This window comes from Pseudochaenichthys georgianus, chromosome 18 (genome assembly GCF_902827115.2).
Source record: "Pseudochaenichthys georgianus chromosome 18, fPseGeo1.2, whole genome shotgun sequence".
Classification (NCBI taxonomy): Eukaryota; Metazoa; Chordata; class Actinopteri; order Perciformes; family Channichthyidae; genus Pseudochaenichthys; species Pseudochaenichthys georgianus.
This window is the reverse complement of record NC_047520.1, coordinates 14,627,323-14,647,130: the sequence shown is the minus strand read 5'-3', so window position 1 is coordinate 14,647,130 and position 19,808 is coordinate 14,627,323. Positions and strand designations below refer to the sequence as shown.

At 39.5% G+C, this 19,808-nt stretch overlaps 1 protein-coding gene across 1 annotated transcript; it reads right to left on the bottom strand.

The window, feature by feature from the left end:
• Positions 1 to 1,685: 1,685 nt before the first annotated feature.
• LOC117463882 (carbohydrate sulfotransferase 12-like) lies at positions 1,686 to 17,841 on the bottom strand. The gene is made up of 7 exons (XM_034106378.2): positions 17,779 to 17,841; positions 13,259 to 13,305; positions 11,617 to 11,732; positions 11,234 to 11,400; positions 5,951 to 6,091; positions 5,580 to 5,875; positions 1,686 to 3,229 (listed from the first exon to the last, which is right to left on the bottom strand). Exons 1-7 carry the CDS (start codon positions 17,815 to 17,817, stop codon positions 2,989 to 2,991), a joined length of 1,047 nt encoding a protein of 348 aa, XP_033962269.2. The 5' UTR covers positions 17,818 to 17,841; the 3' UTR covers positions 1,686 to 2,988.
• Positions 17,842 to 19,808: the final 1,967 nt, after the last annotated feature.

The following is a 19,808-nucleotide window of genomic DNA, read 5'->3' as shown; positions in this document are numbered from 1 at the left end:
TCCAAGGCCGCCTGCAAGGACTGTGGATGCTGCAGCTGTACCTCGACCCTCAAGTCCGCAGGGCGAAGAGCCCTGACGAATTGGTCACGTGCCAGCTCACTCTGCACTCCGGGTGGCATGTGCCCATACGCCCGCCGCGTCATGCTCTCTACGTCGTTAGCCAGCGCACGCAGCGTCTCTCCAAACTCTCTACAGCGGTTACTCAACTCGTTCCGGAGCAGCTCTGGTGGGAAACACTGTCCAAACCGCCTCTTCAAAGCCCCCGCTAACGCTTCATAGGTGAGTCGGTCCTCCGGGCTAAGTAGTAGCAGACATGAAAGAGCCTCGTCTGTGAGGCACAAAGCTAGCTGTAGTGCTTTAGTCTCTATTGACCACCCCCCGGCATGTGCAAGCAGTTCAAATTGGGCATGGAAAGCCTCCCAGTCTGCCTTACCCGAGTATTTGGGTGTCTTCACGGACGCGGCGGCTGCTACTGGTTGCTGGTCGCCGCCATTGTTGTTTACATCCCGCTTGGAAATGGCGCGAAATGGCGCTGAAGATGGCGACATTCCCGCGTCTCTAGCCATCTTCACCGCCGACTCTCTCAGGCGCTCTCTCGCCTCCTGTGCACTCCTGAACTCTCCACTCATGTCCTTCGACCACCCGCATGCTCCATCTTCCTCTCCATCACTATTTTCTTGCTTCACTCCCATCTTGCTGAACTTTTCCATCTCCGCTAGCTTACCGGCTAGCTCGTGACGCAGTTACGAACTCCCGTCAGGATAGACGTCCTCCGTTCGAAAAGTCACTTCTGACACCAATGTAACGTTCACAGGAAGGAGTCGAGAGGCAAGCTTCAAGTTACTAGGCTTTAATAACTGACTTCTACACAGATGATTACGGATGGGTATAGCTTGAGGCTCAACCTCACACACACTGACACTGACTTCTAACACAGCACCTATATAACACATTGTACACGTCACACTTCCCGCCCTCCCCCGTCTGCTCACCCAACCACAGGCCCGCACCTCAGTCAGCATCCCGTGCAGCTCCAGACGGGGGATTCCTGAGTGACACCCTCAACAGCCTATACCAGGGTCGCTACAATATCTTTGGACGTCCTGCACTAAACTGTTTTATTGTAGAGATCACTACAGTATCTTCTTGATATTTTCCATTCTATATTTCTATCATTGACCCCTATTTTCTCTGTAGGCTACTCTTAATATTTAAATGTTTCCATCAAATATAACTTATTATACAACTAAATTCAATAACGTGCTTTAACCACTAGGAGGTGCGGTTTAGACCAGTGGTCTAGTTAATACAACATAATAATATCGTACATAATATGACTATTCACTTTATTGTGAAATTAAAACAGAACGTTAAAGGAAAATACAGTTTCAGTCTCTCGATGTGAAGCTTATGCATTGTACCATGAACTTGTATAGACCTGTAACAGTCAACTGCATGAGGAGTTGGAAAGGTAGTTCAGAAAATCAGTAATATCTTTAAAAACTACAAAAAAGTCCCTTTATATCAGCTGTGCACCTTTATGGTGTAAACACAGCCTATCTACTAATTGGATCAAATATAAAAGTCAGCCGAATTAGTGTTGATACTGCAAGGAGACGTATTGTGTGAAAAGAAATGGAAGATGTTGTTTAATTGTTGATATATGTATGGTCCACGTCACGTATTCAGTTTTGGCGGCATCTCTTCCAGTTTGTCAAAAGGTCTTCTGATCAGGGCTCTATAAATACATATCTACGGCAGATCTGTAATATTTAATGCAGCCGAACCGTGTATTGCAATGCCGTTATGTGATGACTTTCAAAGAGAAAAGCAAGAGCACTCGGAATAAAGTTTTATTATTATTTTTTGAATGTTTTCCGATTTCATATCACATAAACACCATATCCCGACGTGCATTGCGGCGTGATTTTAGCCTATCAAAACCTCTGAAAACAGAAAGGTGTCTCTCAGAATCGAAAGAGAAAAACCTATGGGAAAAACACAAAAGCATTGAACAGAATTTAAACCAATTAATGTCGTATAATTAACTAGGATAAACTGATGTTTTTTAGTGGATGTGTAGTGCAGATATCACTGTTAAATCATTTGATCATTGGTTTTATTATGAAAACGGCCAGACCGGAAATACTGTTTTCAACCCGTAACTTTACATGGAAGCTTGCCGCATATACACGTTGTCCTGACGAAACCTCAAATCATCTTCGTAGTTCGTAATATATATCAAACTATAGATCCTACATATCGACTGGACGTGGATTCTAAAAGTACAATATATACTTCTCGCTAGAAATCTAATCATAAAGCGTTTTAATGGCCAAACTATCCTACAATTTAGGATTTTACAGAGAGGGTTATTTGTGAATAAACAACCCTCTGTAACGTTTGCATTGAACGGGAGCACTAGAGGCCGACAATTTTAAAACGTAATTATAGGTCGTATTAAGCGCTTGAACAAACGACATATTTGGTCGTAATAAGGTTCTTAAACAATCGACCCATTTGGTCGTATGAGTTGGAGGACTTGTTGCCATTCTTATAACATTTTAATCCAACATACTAGACTTAATTCCATCCATGGTGTCTTTTTTTGTTTCATTTCTTCCTCCGTTTGTTTTTCCGCCATTGTAATTGTCTTCCCCACCCTGGCTTGTTCCACCTGTGCTTCATGTCAATGAGTCTTTTGTGTATTTAGTATTAGTTTCCTCACTTTCTATATCATTTTGTCATCACTTCCTGTATTGTTTCCCTTGTTGTTTCACCATGTCCTAGTTATCTCCCTGTCTTTTGAGTTTCTAGTACAGTATATCTTGTTTTCAACTATTGTGGATTTGCTTATTTGTTACCCACCCCCTGGCATCTTTTATATCACAATGCTTATAATAACTTAAATTGAGGTGGTTGAGTATTTGTCATGTCCTTAACAGATTGTTCTTTGCTCAGCAGTGAGTTAGTGGTCATGACGTCCTCTCAACCATCCAGCAGTTCTCTAGGCCTTTTGTAGCCGAACATCCTGAAGTCCTCCTCATAGAGCTCGTACAGCTTCCTCCTGTCCTCTAGGGGCACTGCGCTGAACCAGTCTAACAGAACAGCATGTGTGGTCATGTTTTCATAGGAATGAGGGAACTGGATGTCGTCCTGCAGCATTAGGATCTTCAGCAGCTGTGAGGTGTCCTGCTGAAGAGTCTCCTGATGGCCCACGAAATCATACCTGGCAGGTCAAACAAACTCAGGTCAAACCACAGCATTGTTTTGTGTTGACATTGCTTTCATTTGTAATATGTGTCCCAGGGTTCTTGTATTTATTTCAGTCTCAGCCGCAGCAATAAGTGATTGTCTTGTTGAAATGTGTCCCTCCTGTGATTCCCTATTTGAACACAATTCTAAATCACTGTAGTGCACATTCACAAAACTACAGGGAAAACCTCAAGATTGAAACAACATCAACAAGGCTTGACTTAATTGGTTTTCAATGTAGTAGTCCATTCAGAGACCAATCCTTAAAAGTCAGACATTAAATAACACATTAATAACAATCATCTGCCCCGGCAAATTGTTTCTTGTATGCTGAGGTCTTAAACAAAATCTAAGAAGAAATATTGTCTTCTTTTTTGTACTGTCTGGACTTAAACCCAATGTCAATGTTATTCCCTCTGTGATGTCTTGTAGCTGTGAGAGTCAAATTCTGCATCTGGAATAGTTATCACAACTATATTTGAATTTATCTGATGTTGTTTAAAGAGAGAGTGTGGTTTCTAGCGTAAATTCTATAAGGCGTTTCATTATTATATTTGGGCATTGGTCTTTGTTTAATATAGTATTATTCATTTGTGATCAATTTTGGATTAGATTAGGTCAGTGGTTCCCAAACTTTTTCAGTCGGGCCCCCCTTGGGTAATTGGAAATATTTTCGGGACCCCCCAACCCGGTTCCCATCTATATTGGTAGGATTAATTGTATATTGTTGTAAAAACATTACATTTTCTCTACTAATAATAAGAAGATACAAAGATCCAACTATAATTTTATATTTTATTATGGATTACACATGAACAAAAGTGCTTGTAATAGATACTGTGAATTAATTTGGCCTAATTAAAACTGGTTGGCCTTGTTCCCTGAGTAGTAGATTTTTAAATTCAAATTTCTTTCAGGAAAATGTATTAATTAACTACTATTTCTACTGCAGGTTGCAAACGATCACATCACTTGACCATTCCTATTCCACACATAGCCTATCAATGACTTGTGTGTGCTTGCTTTCCCTTGCAGATCTTCTCAAACCGGGGCTGTTGTTTTGAGACTGCCACTCTCAGTTCATTCTCAATGTTCAGCTTTGATCTGTATTTCCTTTTGATGGCAGCAACAGCAGAAAAGGCAAAGCCTATCTCACACAAGTAGGATGTTGCAAAAGGCAGCATTATGCCCACAGCTCTCTGACCAATGAGAGATTTTCGAGCAGTGTTTGTTTACAATTGAATAATAATAATAATAATACATTTGATGTATATAGCACACTTTAAAAACAACGTCATCTCAAGGTGCTTCACAAAGCTAAAAGGAGAAAATAAAAAAATCTTCCCGCGCCCCCCTGCAGTACCTCCGCGACCCACCAGGGGTCGCGCACCACAGTTTGAAAACCGCTGGATTAGGTGGTTCACATGGGTATGGATGGCACTTAAAGGTGGGGTAGGTACGTTTCAGAAACCTGCTCGAGATACACGTGTTGTTATATTCCATGGAATGCTCTTAACATCCCGATAGCAATGAATATCTTAAGTGCTTTGACAAAAAATCCATAAAAAAATGTCATCTGTAGAAGCCGTAATACTGTAAAAAGTACATCCATTGGCCACTTTCACCAGTCTGCTGATGTCATGTGCGCGTTCATGTGTGTTGGAGGAGGTGCTCTGTAAGGAAGTCTGAAGGAAGGGGCGGATTCTTTTCCGCTGTGTACTTTAAAATGTTAGTGTACTCGAGCCGGTTTCTGAAACTTACCTACCCCACCTTTTAAGGTCACCTATTATGCAAAATCCACTTTTTCATGTCTCTTCTACATCAACATGTAGTTAAGTCAACACACTCTCACTCCCTAAGCGTCCAATAGCGACGTTTGGTCAGTGTCCGTGGCGTCCAATTGTGACGCTCCTAGGCTCCTTCAGCGTCATAAAGAGACGCAAATAGCTTTCAACTGATTGCAATGTATTCCCAAGGTAACCCCCCCCCCCCCCACACACCTTATCACCTGAATCTCCTCCTAGAGCACCAAATGTGTTATTTTTAACCAAATGTCTCTCAGAGGGGAGTGGCTCCTTATTTTCATCCGAAGTAACAGACAGAGAATCAGCACTTTTGGAACAGGGCTGAAACAGAGGGGATTATGGGATGCTGCAATGATCTGTTTGGTATTTGGAGCCAAACTCTTCAGAGACATGTTTTGTGTACATCTGAGAACTATAATATGTTGATGAAACCTTTAAAGCTCCATGTGTACTTTGTGTATAAAGTAGTTCCTCCATAGATCACTTTACATGTCCAGAAACAGTCATTAATGAACGTACTTTATGAGACAAGGGAGGCACAGGCGCTGCATCTGCCTCCAGTGGGGCTCAAACGGCACATTCCTCTCCACCAGGTACTGGATGAAGTTCTGAAAGGAGACCCTTATCCCGGACGCGATGGCCTTGTCCACACTGTGTGGAGGGTCAGGCTGGTTTGCATACAGGCGCAGAATGTGCCGGCCAATTTTTTGGTAGAATTCCTCATTGCGTTTCAGGAACTTGTCTCTGTAAGCGGAGATGAGACGCACAAATGGGTCCCGGACAAACAGGAACTTTGTGTAGTGCTTCAGCTTGGCCTGTAGGAAAAAAAAAGTTAAAGCTTCCTGGTTGTAACCGTTAGATACTTTTGATGTGTCATTGTGTGGACTGGCCTTCATCTCTAGTCTTGGGAAGCTGATCAGGAGAGGCAGAGTGTTGGGGAGATGGATATTACGAGAAATGGAGACAGGGTCAGGATACGGCTCGTCCTGGGTCAGGGAAAACATCACTTTCTTCCAGTTGGTGCACGCCACCTGTTATAAATCAGAAATCCTTTATTCTGCAGCAGTGGGGAAATGTAAGTTATGACAGCAGCAAATGTACAGTGTGAATAAAAGGCAAGAGGAAAAAGAGTAGATATATGTAATAACAAAAAAGGTAAACACATGTTAATAAAATGATATGCAAATAAGTACAGCATGGAAAAATTAAGTAGCAGTATGCTAGCGAACATATGAAAGTGTTGTAGGAGCCGGACAAATTGCAGATAAATTGAAACCAAAAATAAAACGTAAATTGCACGAGCAGTGGCTTTGCAAAACAGTTTTCATATGTACAGCCAGTGTTGTTGCACATCAGTGATATTAGTGTCTTTGTTAATATGGTTCAACCCTGTCTCCTAAAAATTACGTTCCCACAGAACTAAACTGCATTCTCAATTACGTTTAGCTAGAAACGTATTTACTCCCACGGTACGTTTGTTATGAACGTATCTCAAATACGTTTATTTTCTACATATCTTCTAGAAACATGTTTTCTCCCAGGTTACGTTCCTTATGAACGTATCTGAAATACGTTTATTTTCTACATATCTTTGCCATTTATTGTCTTGCTTATAATAATGATAATAGTCATTTATAAATATCATTTTAGAGCACACCTTTGAAATCGACAATCGGGCTCGATATATGGTTAAATTAAAATCAGTAGGCGAGGCTGTAATTTCGCCAGCTGTTACTCTCATGTGCGAGGCAGAACATAATAGTTTTAACATGCCAAAAAGCTGCTGTGTCGTTCATTGCACCTCAAACATTAAAACAAATCCAGAGTTACGTGTTTCTGTACTTCCTCTAAGAAGAAAGGACAGTAACAGAAGATCTCTGTGGCTTCAGGCTTGATCGCCGTTCAAATGACAGCGTTGGTTTCCCCAAAAGTGGGCGGGGCTGTAAAGTGAAGTAGATTTTACTGTCATCTATTATTCAAAACCATTCTATTTATTCTAACGTATTACATGCCAGTGTTTTATCTTTTTATTTATTTGTTTTTATTTTAAATCGTATAATGTCGGACTTTTTTTGTCGTCTTTGAGGAAAAGAAATGGGGTTTAGAGATTCAAAATACTGAAATCTGTATTTTTTAAAATCTCTTCCTTCTAATTTGTTATTCTTTTCTAAATAACACACTGTTATTTACTCAACAATAGCACACAATTATCCTTGTTTTTATTTATTCGTTTAATTCTATAATCTTGGGCATTTTAGCATGCTTTTTAGCCGTAAATAAAGTCACCAGAAACAGACGGGACATTTCGAGATTTAGGATGGCCCAAGACACTACACTACCCATAATCCCCAGCTATCGTTTGGGACTACAGTCCCGTTGACAAACCCCGTGATGTTGCGCCAAGGTTACGCCGAGCGTCAAGCTCTTTGAAATGGAACGAAACCACGGCAGACTATTCAAAACTGGACTCGAACGCCCCCCCCAGAACTACACATGCTGGCTATTGTGTTTCGCAACATGTTCTCTATGGCACGTCTCTACTGGGAATTGTAGTTTTAAAAGACGTTTTTTCCCAAATGTAGAAGTTGACAGTATTAAACTGTGTACAGCCCTGGAGGTTTAGGCGATAGGAAACACATTGGTGTGTACACATTTAAAACATGTAATTAGTAAATGGGTGAAAATCGCTTGTATCCATAATGGGCAGCATTAATATATACCCACACGACAGCTCATTGTTACTTTGTTATTCTACTCCACTACAATTCAGAGGTTAACCTGGTATTTTTACTCCACTACATTTAGTTTAGTTACTTTGCAGATTCTGATTAATGATGTGGAATATAAACAACCCTTAAAGCAGACTTTAGTTACACCTGAATACAATTCAGGGAAGGTGATTGTCAAGTGCCAACAATCAGGAGAGATATTTGATAGTTGGTGCTTGAGAAGACTAAACATTTATCTGCAGATCTTTATAAAGTATATTCATTACTCGTTATTCTCTACTAATAGTTAATTAAAAACTGTATAATGGCTATTTTGCATATCCCTTTCAAGATTTCAAGGTTTTCTAAGGTGTATTGATCTTACAGTATACACAACTTGGGTCGCAGGTTCCTCAACAGACATCTATCAATATGTGTGTACTGTATACCTCCACCATTAAACTGTCATATTCTGCACATTTCTTATTCTATCTACATACATAAGAGTATAATTAATGTGTATAATATCATTTAAAATAAGTGTTTCAACATAGTTAACATTGCAGGAAAGCAATATTTTAGACGTTAAGTACTTTGTCAGGCTTAATATTCATCTGTAGATAGATACCCCCAGAGCTTTTTTCTTGTTTAAAAGAAGACCTTAACCTAAAGTATTTTTTAATGTGTTAATAAAGGTTAATTCGTTTTTCTGTTTTGCACATCCTCCTATTAATATCTTTGAACATCCAGCACTAAACTGTTTTATTGTAGAGATCACTTAGTATCTTCTTGACTTTTTATATTCTATATTTCTATCATTGACCTTCTACTTTCCCCCTATGAAAGTATGTACTCTTAATATTGTTTTGATCAAATAAGATTATTCAACAAAAATAATTCAATAACATGCTTTAACCACTAGGCGGTGCACACAAGGTACACACAGCATACTAATAATAACTTTGTATTATTAGTGTAGACACTTATGTATAACATCTGAAGATGTGTAATTTTATTCATGTTTTTACATAATTTTACAGGATATTGCTATACTATTTCTCTTGTTTTACTTCTTCACATTAATATCTGATTTGTAAAACATCACAGACAGAAAGGCATAGGCTATCCTTCATTTAATAGTAAGCTATTGAAATTGTGATTCCATAGATGTGTCTCCCATCACCCAAATCCCCTGACTATTCTCTCAACTCAGTATTTAGATTCTTATATTCAAAGAAAATCAGTAATATCTTTAAAAACTACAAGTCCTTTTTTATCAGCTGTGCACCGTTATGGTGTAAATATAACCAATATACCAATTGGATCAAATATAAAAGTCAGCCGAATTACTATTGATACTGCAAGGAGACGAATTTTGTGAAAAGAAATTGAAGATGTTGTTTAATTGTTGATATATTTATGATCCACGTCAAGTATTCAGTTTTGGCAGCAGTTCTCCTGTTTTTCTCTCTCTATAAATAAAGAATTACGGCAGATGTGTAATATTTAATGCAGCCGAACCGTGTATTACAATGCCGTTATGTGATGACTTCCAAAGAGAAAAGCAAGCACACTCTGAATTAGGTATTATTTTATTTTTCGTTGTCGGATATCATATCTCCATATAATATCAACACCATATCCCAGCGTGCATTGCGGCTAAAACATCCAATCAACAAGCTTCAAGCTGAGGATCTTGGGTAATCAGTTTAGTGGGTTTGTGGTGTGTATCGCTCAAAATGTCCCGTCTGTTTCCGGTGACTTTATTTACGGCTAAAAAGCCCAAGATTATAGAATTAAATGAATAAATAAAAACAAGGATAATTGTGTGTTATTGTTGAGTAAATAACAGTGTGTTATTTAGAAAAGAATAATAAATTAGAAGGAAAAGATTTAAAAAAATACAGATTTCAGTATTTTGAGGCTCTGAGCCCCATTTCTTTTCCTCACAGACGGAAAAAAAGTCAGACATTATACGATTTAAAATAAAAACAAATAAATAAAAGATAAAACACTGGCATGTAATTTACGTTAGAATAAATAGAATGGTTTTGAATAATAGATGAGAGTAAATCTACTTCACTTTACAGCCCCGCCCACTTTTGGGGAAATCAGCGCTGTCATTTGAACGGCGATCAAGCCTGAAGTCACAGAGCTCTTCTGATACTGTCCTTTCTTCTTAGAGGAAGTACAGAAACACGTAACTCTGGATTTGTTTTAATGTTTGAGGTGCAATAAACGACACAGCAGCTTTTTGGCATGTTAAAACTATTATGTTCTGCCTCGCTCATGAGAGTAACAGCTAGCGAAATTACAGCCTCGCCTACTGATTTTAATTTAACTATATATCGAGCCCGATTGTCGATTTCAAAGGTGTGCTCTAAAATGATATTTATAAATAACGAATTATCATTATTATAAGCAAGACAATAAATGGCAAAGATATGTAGAAAATAAACGTATTTAAGTTACATTCATAACTAACGTAACGTGGAAGAAAATATGCTTCTAGAAGATATGTAGAAAATAAACGTATTTGAGATACGTTCATAACAAACGTAACGTGGGAGAAAATACGTTTCTAGAAGATATGTAGAAAATAAACGTATTTGAGAGACGTTCATAACTAACGTAACGTTGGAGAAAATACGTTTCTAGCTAAACGTAATTGAGAATGCAGTTTAGTTCTGTGGGAACGTAATTTTTAGGAGACAGGGTTGTATGGTTATCCAGCATATTAAAAAAAAGGACAAGGATCTACACGCTATAGTAGAAGGGTAAATAATTGCTAATAAGATTACTGAAACTGAATTTAGTTTCTAGGTGGAAAAATCTCAGCTCTCAGGCTGCCATGTTTTCGAGTCTTGTGTAACCAGCAGATATCCTGGTTTAAATGTGCCACGTGTTTTCAAGCTTAAAAGAATGAGGTTGGAGTAAAGGGGCGATGTCTACGAGAGGATTATTTATCGGTTTGGAGATTGAATTTCTGTCTTTGCATTCCACCTTTTTTGCTCTTCTCACTTACCTGCTTGCAACAGGACTAGATTAACGTTTAGATTAGATATACGTTATTCATCCCAAATTGGGAACTTGTTTTGTCACAGCAGCATGTTAACAGGCATTACACATGAGTTAAAAACATTTACAAATAAAAATTGAAAAAATAAACCAAACAGTATGAGATAATGTCTTGTATCTAAATAATACACAATATAAAATGTATCCAATAAGTTAGAATACTCTAAAATAGACCAATCTACTACTATTATAAACATAGTATACAGTATACATTGGAAAAGTGTGCAAAGTAGTTTCTTTTATTTAATTTAGATGCAGTGAGTTAGTGTTAATAACATAATATCTCCATATTTTTCAGAGTTATTGAAAGGAACCTGCTTAATTGGTTCAGACACAGTGAGTGCATTGAGCCTCAGTTAGTACCATATAGTGTATTGTGCGTGTCACCTTGGGAATGTAACAGTAGATGATGCCGTGTTTGTCGTCCACAATGAGGTTCGCCAGCTCTTCGTCTCTGACGTCTTCTAAACGGTGCTTGAATGTCTCTTTGTCCCCGGCACATGTTTCTCTCAGCAGCTGCTTCCTCAGCCCCTGCGTCTCATGGATCCTCTCCTCTGGAATAAGAGCAAAATGTTTGTTTAGTTTAATGTAACCCACAATTATCCAAAAGCAAGCACTGTGGGGTGAGGTTGCAGCGCCAACATTTACTAATCTATTAAATTGCTATTTGTCAGAGGCAGTGGAGCATGAACATAGTGTCTGGAGCAGGAAGACCAAACAGGATGCACAGCAGGAACGGTAAGAACCACACACACATACACACACTGTACCTAGTTTTCTTTGTGACATGTCCCATTGGTAAAAGGGCAATGCAATGAGAAACATGGATACCACATATCCGAGGAGCTGCTTGAATCCGCTGTACTGTGCCATAGCAACAGGGGAGCTGTCAATGAATCAGAAACAAAAAGATTGACATTTTAGTGACACTAAATATTATGAATGATGGTAAAAGCCATTATCCCTATTTCTTCCTGATTGAATACTGTATAAATAGTGTGTAAATACCAGTCGGAGTGCTGTGTAAGACATAAAGGAAGGTGTCAAATATTTCAATTCAAAGTGCACTGGGCTCGACATTCATAAAATGTGGTTTCTAGATCTAGAAAACTAATATTTTATTGTGTCCTACGGGAGGACAGAAGAAACACACATACAATTAGAACCAGGGACGTGCACAGACATTTGGAGGGGCTATTGCTCTAAACTAGAAAAAGGGCCCTGCCCCCCCCCCCCGAAAAAAACATAAGACCTTTTGAATTTTTTTCTAAATGAAATCCAGGGAAATCTTTTGTTTTGCGGTCCATATCTCATTAAAATATCTAATGTTACTAACTTTTAAAGAAAAAATGGGGACAATTCTGTTTTAATGTAGGCTAGTTTGACCAGTGTAACTTCTGTGCAGACATACTGATAAAATAGGGCTTCTAAGTAATTTTCTTAAATAAACTCACTAATTAATTAAACCAGTTCAATACGCATTATTCTTATTCTTATCATTCTTTATGAGCACAGTAATGGTAAGGTATCTAATTACTTATTTATTTAGTATTCCATTACTTAATAACGGAGATGGTCAAACTAAAGTAGAGACATGGCAGAAATCCTACAATGAAGCGGGACAGTGAAGTGTTCTCCGTGAGAGGGCGATCAAGAAAAGAGAGCGAGCAGCCCCGGGGTTGCTCGCTCTCTGACGTTGAGGGAGTTTACGGAGCAGATGAAAATACACAGAAAGACAGAAGCACAATAACAAGTATAGCCTATTTAGATTGTTTTGGTGTAAATAACCAACGGTGTCAAGAGGAAGTAAAGTCCCCTGGTTTGTCCCCTACTCTAACTGCCATGAGAAAACTCAATCAATTTAAGCATATTTAAAAACGGGGACATTTCCGGGGACAGATTGACCCGGGGATTTGCCACCAAAGCCAGGTGGGCATTTGGTATGATCACCATAGCCATATGAGGCCGGAGGGCTGTCCTTTGCTTTTAGCTGTCAGATTGTAAACAAAGTCACGTGACTGGGGGCAGATGACAGCGCTGACAATGTGTGTTTTATCGCAGCGAGACGCTACAATACTAATTGTGGGCTTATCATGTTTATTCGGCCACAACAGAAAAAACATAAACCTCTCACTCTCTCCAGAGGGGCAGGTCAGCCAAAAATGGCAAAAGGGCCATTGCCCGGGCAACATTAGCCCGTACCTGTGCACGTCCCTGATTAGAATAAATTTGCAAAAAGCAGCTAAGAGCTACAGAAATTCAAGGCGTCACCTCAGGAACTAACACACTTCAGTAAATACATTAAACACTCAGACTCTGATCAGATGAACTCACAGAGGGATGCATTAGTGGTTATAATGAAACAACTCAAATTGTTTTGATACTGCTACAATCCATTTAAACACCACTCACCTTGCTGATAGCTGTTGGGATGAAGTGCACTGTGAGGGTCTGGTTGACTGTAAAGCAGGAGACAAGATGAACAGGACTGTTCCTACGGAGGAGTGCTCCAGCAAATATTTATTTAACAAATCTTCATCCGGGATCTCGGGTGCATGGTTGCGGCCTTCCTTTTTTAAATCAGGAATTTATTTTAATATTACGAGAATAAAGTCGTAACATTACGAGAATAAGTAATAATTACGAGATTAAAGTCGTAGTTTCATAAGTGACTTGAGAAGCGGGCTTGGAGGAGATTGTCTCCTTTCTGCAGGAGGAAATGGCTGGTTCTGGCCGACTTCATTACATTACATTGTATTGAGCTGACGCTTTTATCCAAAGCGACTTATAAGTGCATTCGACCAACAAGATACAAACTTGAAGAAAACAGAATCATATGCCCTACATCAGGTTTCATAGAGCTAAAACATGTCAAGTGCTACTCAACTGGCTTTAGATAAGCCAGTCCTTTATTAGTAGGCTATATAAGTGCTTTGTTAGCAATTCTTTGTTAGTAATTCTATCGCTCGAAGTGGAGTCTAAAGAGATGAGTTTTCAGTCTGCGCCGGAAGATGTGTAAGCTTTCTGCTGTCCTGATGTCAATGGGGAGCTCATTCCGATTCCACTACAAGGCTATCGTTCGACTCCTTCTGGTTCCAAAGCCTTGATTACAAGTCTCATCGTTTCTTGTGAAACAACAAATCCCCTTTGAACAGCTCGTAGATGTAACCAACGATAGCCTTGTAGTCGGCCAGAACCAGCCTTTTCCTCCTGCAGAAAGGAGACAATCTCCTCCAAGTCCGTTTGGTTCTTTCTTCGAAATAATAGACATAGTTTCTTGCACAACCTTTTCAAAGTTCTAATACTTAGGATGCTGATGGGCCAAAAGATTAAGTATTTCGTTATTTGAGAAACCTAAACTAAAGTACTGCTTCACAAGATGCTCCACATTCCTCATTTTATTGCAGGACGCTCCTGTTGTCCCCTTCTCAAGTCACTTATGAAACTATGACTTTAATCTCGTAATTATGACTTTATTCTCGCAACATTACGACTTTATTCTCGTAATATTACGACTTTATTCTCGTAACTATGACTTTATTCTCGTAATATTACGACTTTATTCTCGTAACTATGACTTTATTCGCCTAATATTACGACTTTATTCTCGAAATATCTCTGGGTTTTTTTTCTAAGTGTGGCCCTAATACATCACTTGCCAACCCTCCCGATTTTCGCGGGAGACTCCCGATTTCATTGCCCTCTCCCGGTTTCCTCCCGGGGTCATATTTCTCACGCATGTCTCCCGATTTCTGACAAAATCAGATTTACTCAGGACTGTTTCCACTTGGACTTTAACTACACCATTGTTTGGTTTCCATGGTAGCGCGTCTCTTTAGCAGCGCGCACAACTCAAAGTCTGAGAGGGTGAGGAAGATTGTCACAGAAAACTGAACAAGAATCGACAACACGACCCTCTGCTGCTCACTCCTTTCCTGTACAGGTCCAGCCCAAGGACGCCGGAAGCGAATGTGAAAAACAGAATACCGTATTGTTATAATACAGTATTTATCCACATTCATGGTAATATTTGTATATTCAACAAAAAAAACAAAAAAAGTCTTCATATGAATAATAATAATAAATCATATGTGTCCGAAAGGGAGTAGGAGGAAGCAAATGCTTATTAATTCCCACCCCTTACTTGATCAATGATTGTCCTTTAAATCATTATGCAAGTTATTCCTAATTAGATTTACATTTATACATACATATACAATAATTTCTCATCTTCAATCACCTCTCTTCATTCTCATATTTTTCCAAAAAAGTGTTTCTGTACATCCTTTTAAACTGAATTATGCTTGTGCTTTGTATTAACTCCTGCTCCAAACCATTCCATAAAATCACCCCACAGATTGTTATACTCATACTTCTCAGAGTTGTTCTGACCTTGAGTTGTTTAAAATGTAGATTTCCTCTCAAATTATACCCACCCTCTCTGTCTACAGTAGACAAAGAGGGTGGGTCCAGCCCTTGGGCTGGACCTGTACAGGAAAGGAGTGAGCAGCAGAGGGTCGTGTTGTCGATTCTTGTTCAGTTTTCTGTGACAATCTTCCTCACCCTCTCAGACTTTGAGTTGTGCGCGCTGCTAAAGAGACGCGCTACCATGGAAACCAAACAATGGTGTAGTTAAAGTCCGAGTGGAAACAGTCCTGAGTAAATCTGATTTTGTCAGAAATCGGGAGACATGCGTGAGAAATATGACCCCGGGAGGAAACCGGGAGAGGGCAATGAAATCGGGAGTCTCCCGCGAAAATCGGGAGGGTTGGCAAGTGATGTATTAGGGCCACACTTAGAAAAAAAACCCAGAGATATTTCGAGAATAAAGTCGTAATATTAGGCGAATAAAGTCATAGTTACGAGAATAAAGTCGTAATATTAGGCGAATAAAGTCATAGTTACGAGAATAAAGTCGTAATATTACGAGAATAAAGTCGTAATGTTACGAGAATAAAGTCATAATTACGAGATTAAAGTCGTAGTTTCATAAGTGACTTGAGAAGGGGACAACAGGAGCGTCCTGCAATAAAATGAGGAATGTGGAGCATCTTGTGAAGCAGTACTTTAGTTTAGGTTTCTCAAATAACGAAATACTTAATCTTTTGGCCCATCAGCATCCTAAGTATTAGAACTTTGAAAAGGTTGTGCAAGAAACTATGTCTATTATTTCGAAGAAAGAACCAAACGGACTTGGAGGAGATTGTCTCCTTTCTGCAGGAGGAAAAGGCTGGTTCTGGCCGACTACAAGGCTATCGTTGGTTACATCTACGAGCTGTTCAAAGGGGATTTGTTGTTTCACAAGAAACGATGAGACTTGTAATCAAGGCTTTGGAACCAGAAGGAGTCGAACGATAGCCTTGTAGTGGAATCGGAATGAGCTCCCCATTGACATCAGGACAGCAGAAAGCTTACACATCTTCCGGCGCAGACTGAAAACTCATCTCTTTAGACTCCACTTCGAGCGATAGAATTACTAACAAAGAATTGCTAACAAAGCACTTATATAGCCTACTAATAAAGGACTGACTTATCTAAAGCCAGTTGAGTAGCACTTGACATGTTTTAGCTCTATGAAACCTGATGTAGGGCATATGATTCTGTTTTCTTCAAGTTTGTATCTTGTTGGTCGAATGCACTTATAAGTCGCTTTGGATAAAAGCGTCAGCTCAATACAATGTAATGTAATGAAGTCGGCCAGAACCAGCCATTTCCTCCTGCAGAAAGGAGACAATCTCCTCCAAACCCGCTTCTCAAGTCACTTATGAAACTACGACTTTAATCTCGTAATTATTACTTATTCTCGTAATGTTACGACTTTATTCTCGTAATATTAAAATAAATTCCTGATTTAAAAAAGGAAGGCCGCAACCATGCACCCGAGATCCCGGATGAAGATTTGTTAAATAAATATTTGCTGGAGCACTCCTCCGTCAACACATCCTCACTCCCAGGTCGGCCTATGTTGACGTTATGTCAAGTCCCCTCCCGGCTTTTTCCAACGCAAGGGGGGGGGCCTTAGCGTCCATTTTCAACGCAAGGGGGGGGGCCTTAGCGTCCATTTTCAACGCAAGGGGGGGGGCCTTAGCGTCCATTTTCAGCTTTCCGGGATGTCCATGTGCTTCTATGGACGCTCATGGAAGCACGGCATTCGTTTGTGTCGACTGCCCTTAAAGGCAATGTGAGCGTCCATTCTCATTGGATAGCGGAGAATTGTACACCCGGAAGTAAATATTCCCCTTACTGACGATTGATTTTACAATGATATCTGCACTACTCATCGACTAAAAAACACCAGATTATCCTTGTTAATTACACAACATTGATTGGTTTAAATTGTGTGCAATGCTTTTGTATTTTTCCCCTTCGATTCGGAGAAACAAATCTTTTTTCGGAGTAAATGATGGCAGAAGACACTACACTACCCAGAATCCCCAGCTATAATTTCTCCCTGCAGAAAAAGAAAACATGGCCGAACTTCGTTTTATTCTGGGTGTAAAATGCCTATTTTAAAGTTAGTTTGGCTATTAAAATGCGTTTTGATGTCATTTGATGCGAGAAATATGAGTTGTTATTTCAGATTATGTGTGCAGTGGATGTACATGATCTTTAGTTTGCTAGTTATTACGAAGATTACTTCAGGAAATTGCGTCCAACGTTTTCATTGTTACCAAGGTGGTTGCTAGGGACGCTGCTATCGATATTATTTCTGTTATGTTGTGTAACTGTTTAATGGTGTTATCTTTATTGCTACCCCCTTCCCCGTCAATGTATAGTGTTGGTCCACAGCGCAAACATATTAGTTTAACAAAATCCGCATCTAAAGATACGTTATTTCCCCCTGTGCAATTCCAGTCTCACATCTCACAGCACATCGTCATTAACAAATACCGGAAACAGACCGAAAACGTTTAAAGAAAAGAAAATAATACCTTATTCCGAGTGTGCTTGCTTTTCTCTTTGAAAGTCATCACATAACGGCATTGTAATACACGGTTCGGCTGCATTAAATATTACATATCTGCCGTAGTTCTGTATTTATAGAGCCCTGATGAGAAGACAAACATGAGGAACTGAAAACGTGACGTGGATCATAAATATATCAGCCATTAAACAACATCTTACATTTCTTTTCACACAATACGTCTCTTTGCCGTATCAACACTAATTCGGCTCACTTTTATATTTGATCCAATTGGTAGATAGGCTGTATTTACACCATAAAGGTGCACAGATGATATAAAGAGACACCTGGTGGTTAAAGCATGTTATTGAATTTCATTATTTTTATTATTAGATATTAATAGGATCCCTATAAAGTATATTCATTACTCGTTATTCTCTACTAATAGTTAATTAAAGACTGTATATAATGACTATTTTGCACATCCCGTTCAAGATTTCAAGATTTTCTAAGGTTTATTGACAGATCATATAGGCCTACACAACTATGGTGTAGTTCTGCACTGAATGAAAAACTTGGGTCGCAGGTTCCTCAATAGTGCATTACAAGACATCTATCAATATTTGTGCATACCTCCAGCAATGTTAACTATGTTGAAGCACTTATTTTAACTGATATTATACATAATGTATTATGCTCTTATAAGATGTATGCAGATATTTCATCTCCGGCCTTGTCAGGTATTGAACAATCAATAAATAAAGAACACAGAATTGTTAAATATAAAACACAGAATTTGTGTGATTATACTAAATGATTTTCAAATAAACACCACTGCAGATTTAACTGTTACACATGCTGATGTAACGCAAATGTTCCAACTTGGGATCAATAAAGTATATCTTATCTTAAGCTGATCGATGGCTACTGCCATATTTGCAAAATGTGCCTATGAACCTTGACAAGTGCATGTTTCAGGCTTATCAATTAATGTAATGTAATGTAATGTTATCAATTAACAACAGGAGGGGTCACAAACATAAGTCCAGCTGTTAAATAAAGCTCTTCTGACCTTAGCTGGCGTGTGGGTATATATATTAATACTGCCCATTATGGGCACCAGCAATTTTCACCCATTTATTAATTATATGTTTTAAATGTGAGTGTTTCCTGTCCCCTAAACCTCCAGGGATGTACACAGTTTAATACTGGCAACTTCTTATTATGGGAAATACGAAAACGTCTTTTAAAACTACAACTCCCAGTAGAGACGTGCCATAGAGAACATGTTGCGAAACAGAATAGCCAGCATGTGTAGTTCTGGGGACGGGGTGGGGGAGGGGGGGGGGACGCGGTGGACCCGTTCAAATCCAGTTTTGAACAGTCTGCCGTGGTTCCATCCCATTTCAAGTGCTGTTCGAGGCTCGGTAACCCTCGGAGCACACTCTCCAATCACAGAGCTTGAGGACTATCACGGGGTTTGTCAAACAGAGCACATGGTGTAGTACAAACGATAGCTGGGGATTCTGGGTAGTGTAGTGTCTTCATTGCCTTTAAGGGCAGTTGACACAAACGAATGCCGTGCTTTCATGAGCGTCCATAGAAGCACATGGACACATAAGAGGCTTCTCAATACTCAAATTTCCCCTCCTCGACTCCTCGACTCCTCGGTCCTCCGGTAGTGACCCGGAAATGAATTTCAGCGCGCCATTTTGAAGGACGTCTCATTTCTCTAAATGCACACCGAGGACCGAGGATCGAGCGTCGAGGAGGCTCTCTGGAGGAGCTATAACCGAGGATACACTGATGGTTCCTCCACGGCTCCTCAGCGGATGCATTTCCGGGAACGGTGGAGGCGAGACGCACGGCCGGACTTATCTCAGCCAATGACAGCTCTGCATGCAACCCCTGGATATTATTTTAGAACCTGCTCTCATCGCAACGCGATGTTTACAGTGATAACAGCTGTGAGGTCCTGCAGAAAGCAGAGCAGTGTGTAAAATATATATCACTCAGTATAACATGCCTACTCTCTTTATTTGCTTTAGTTTAGTAGAT

Excerpts from the sequence above, each read along its gene's own strand:
- LOC117463882 (XM_034106378.2), bottom strand. The coding sequence starts at position 17,817 with ATGACTTTCAAAGAGAAAAGCAAGCACACTCGGAATAAG. Across the intron at positions 13,306-17,778 it reads GCAAGCACACTCGGAATAAG|TCAACCAGACCCTCACAGTG; the intron begins GTATTATTTTCT and ends CCTGCTTTACAG. Across the intron at positions 11,401-11,616 it reads CATGTCACAAAGAAAACTAG|AGGAGAGGATCCATGAGACG; the intron begins GTACAGTGTGTG and ends CTCTTATTCCAG.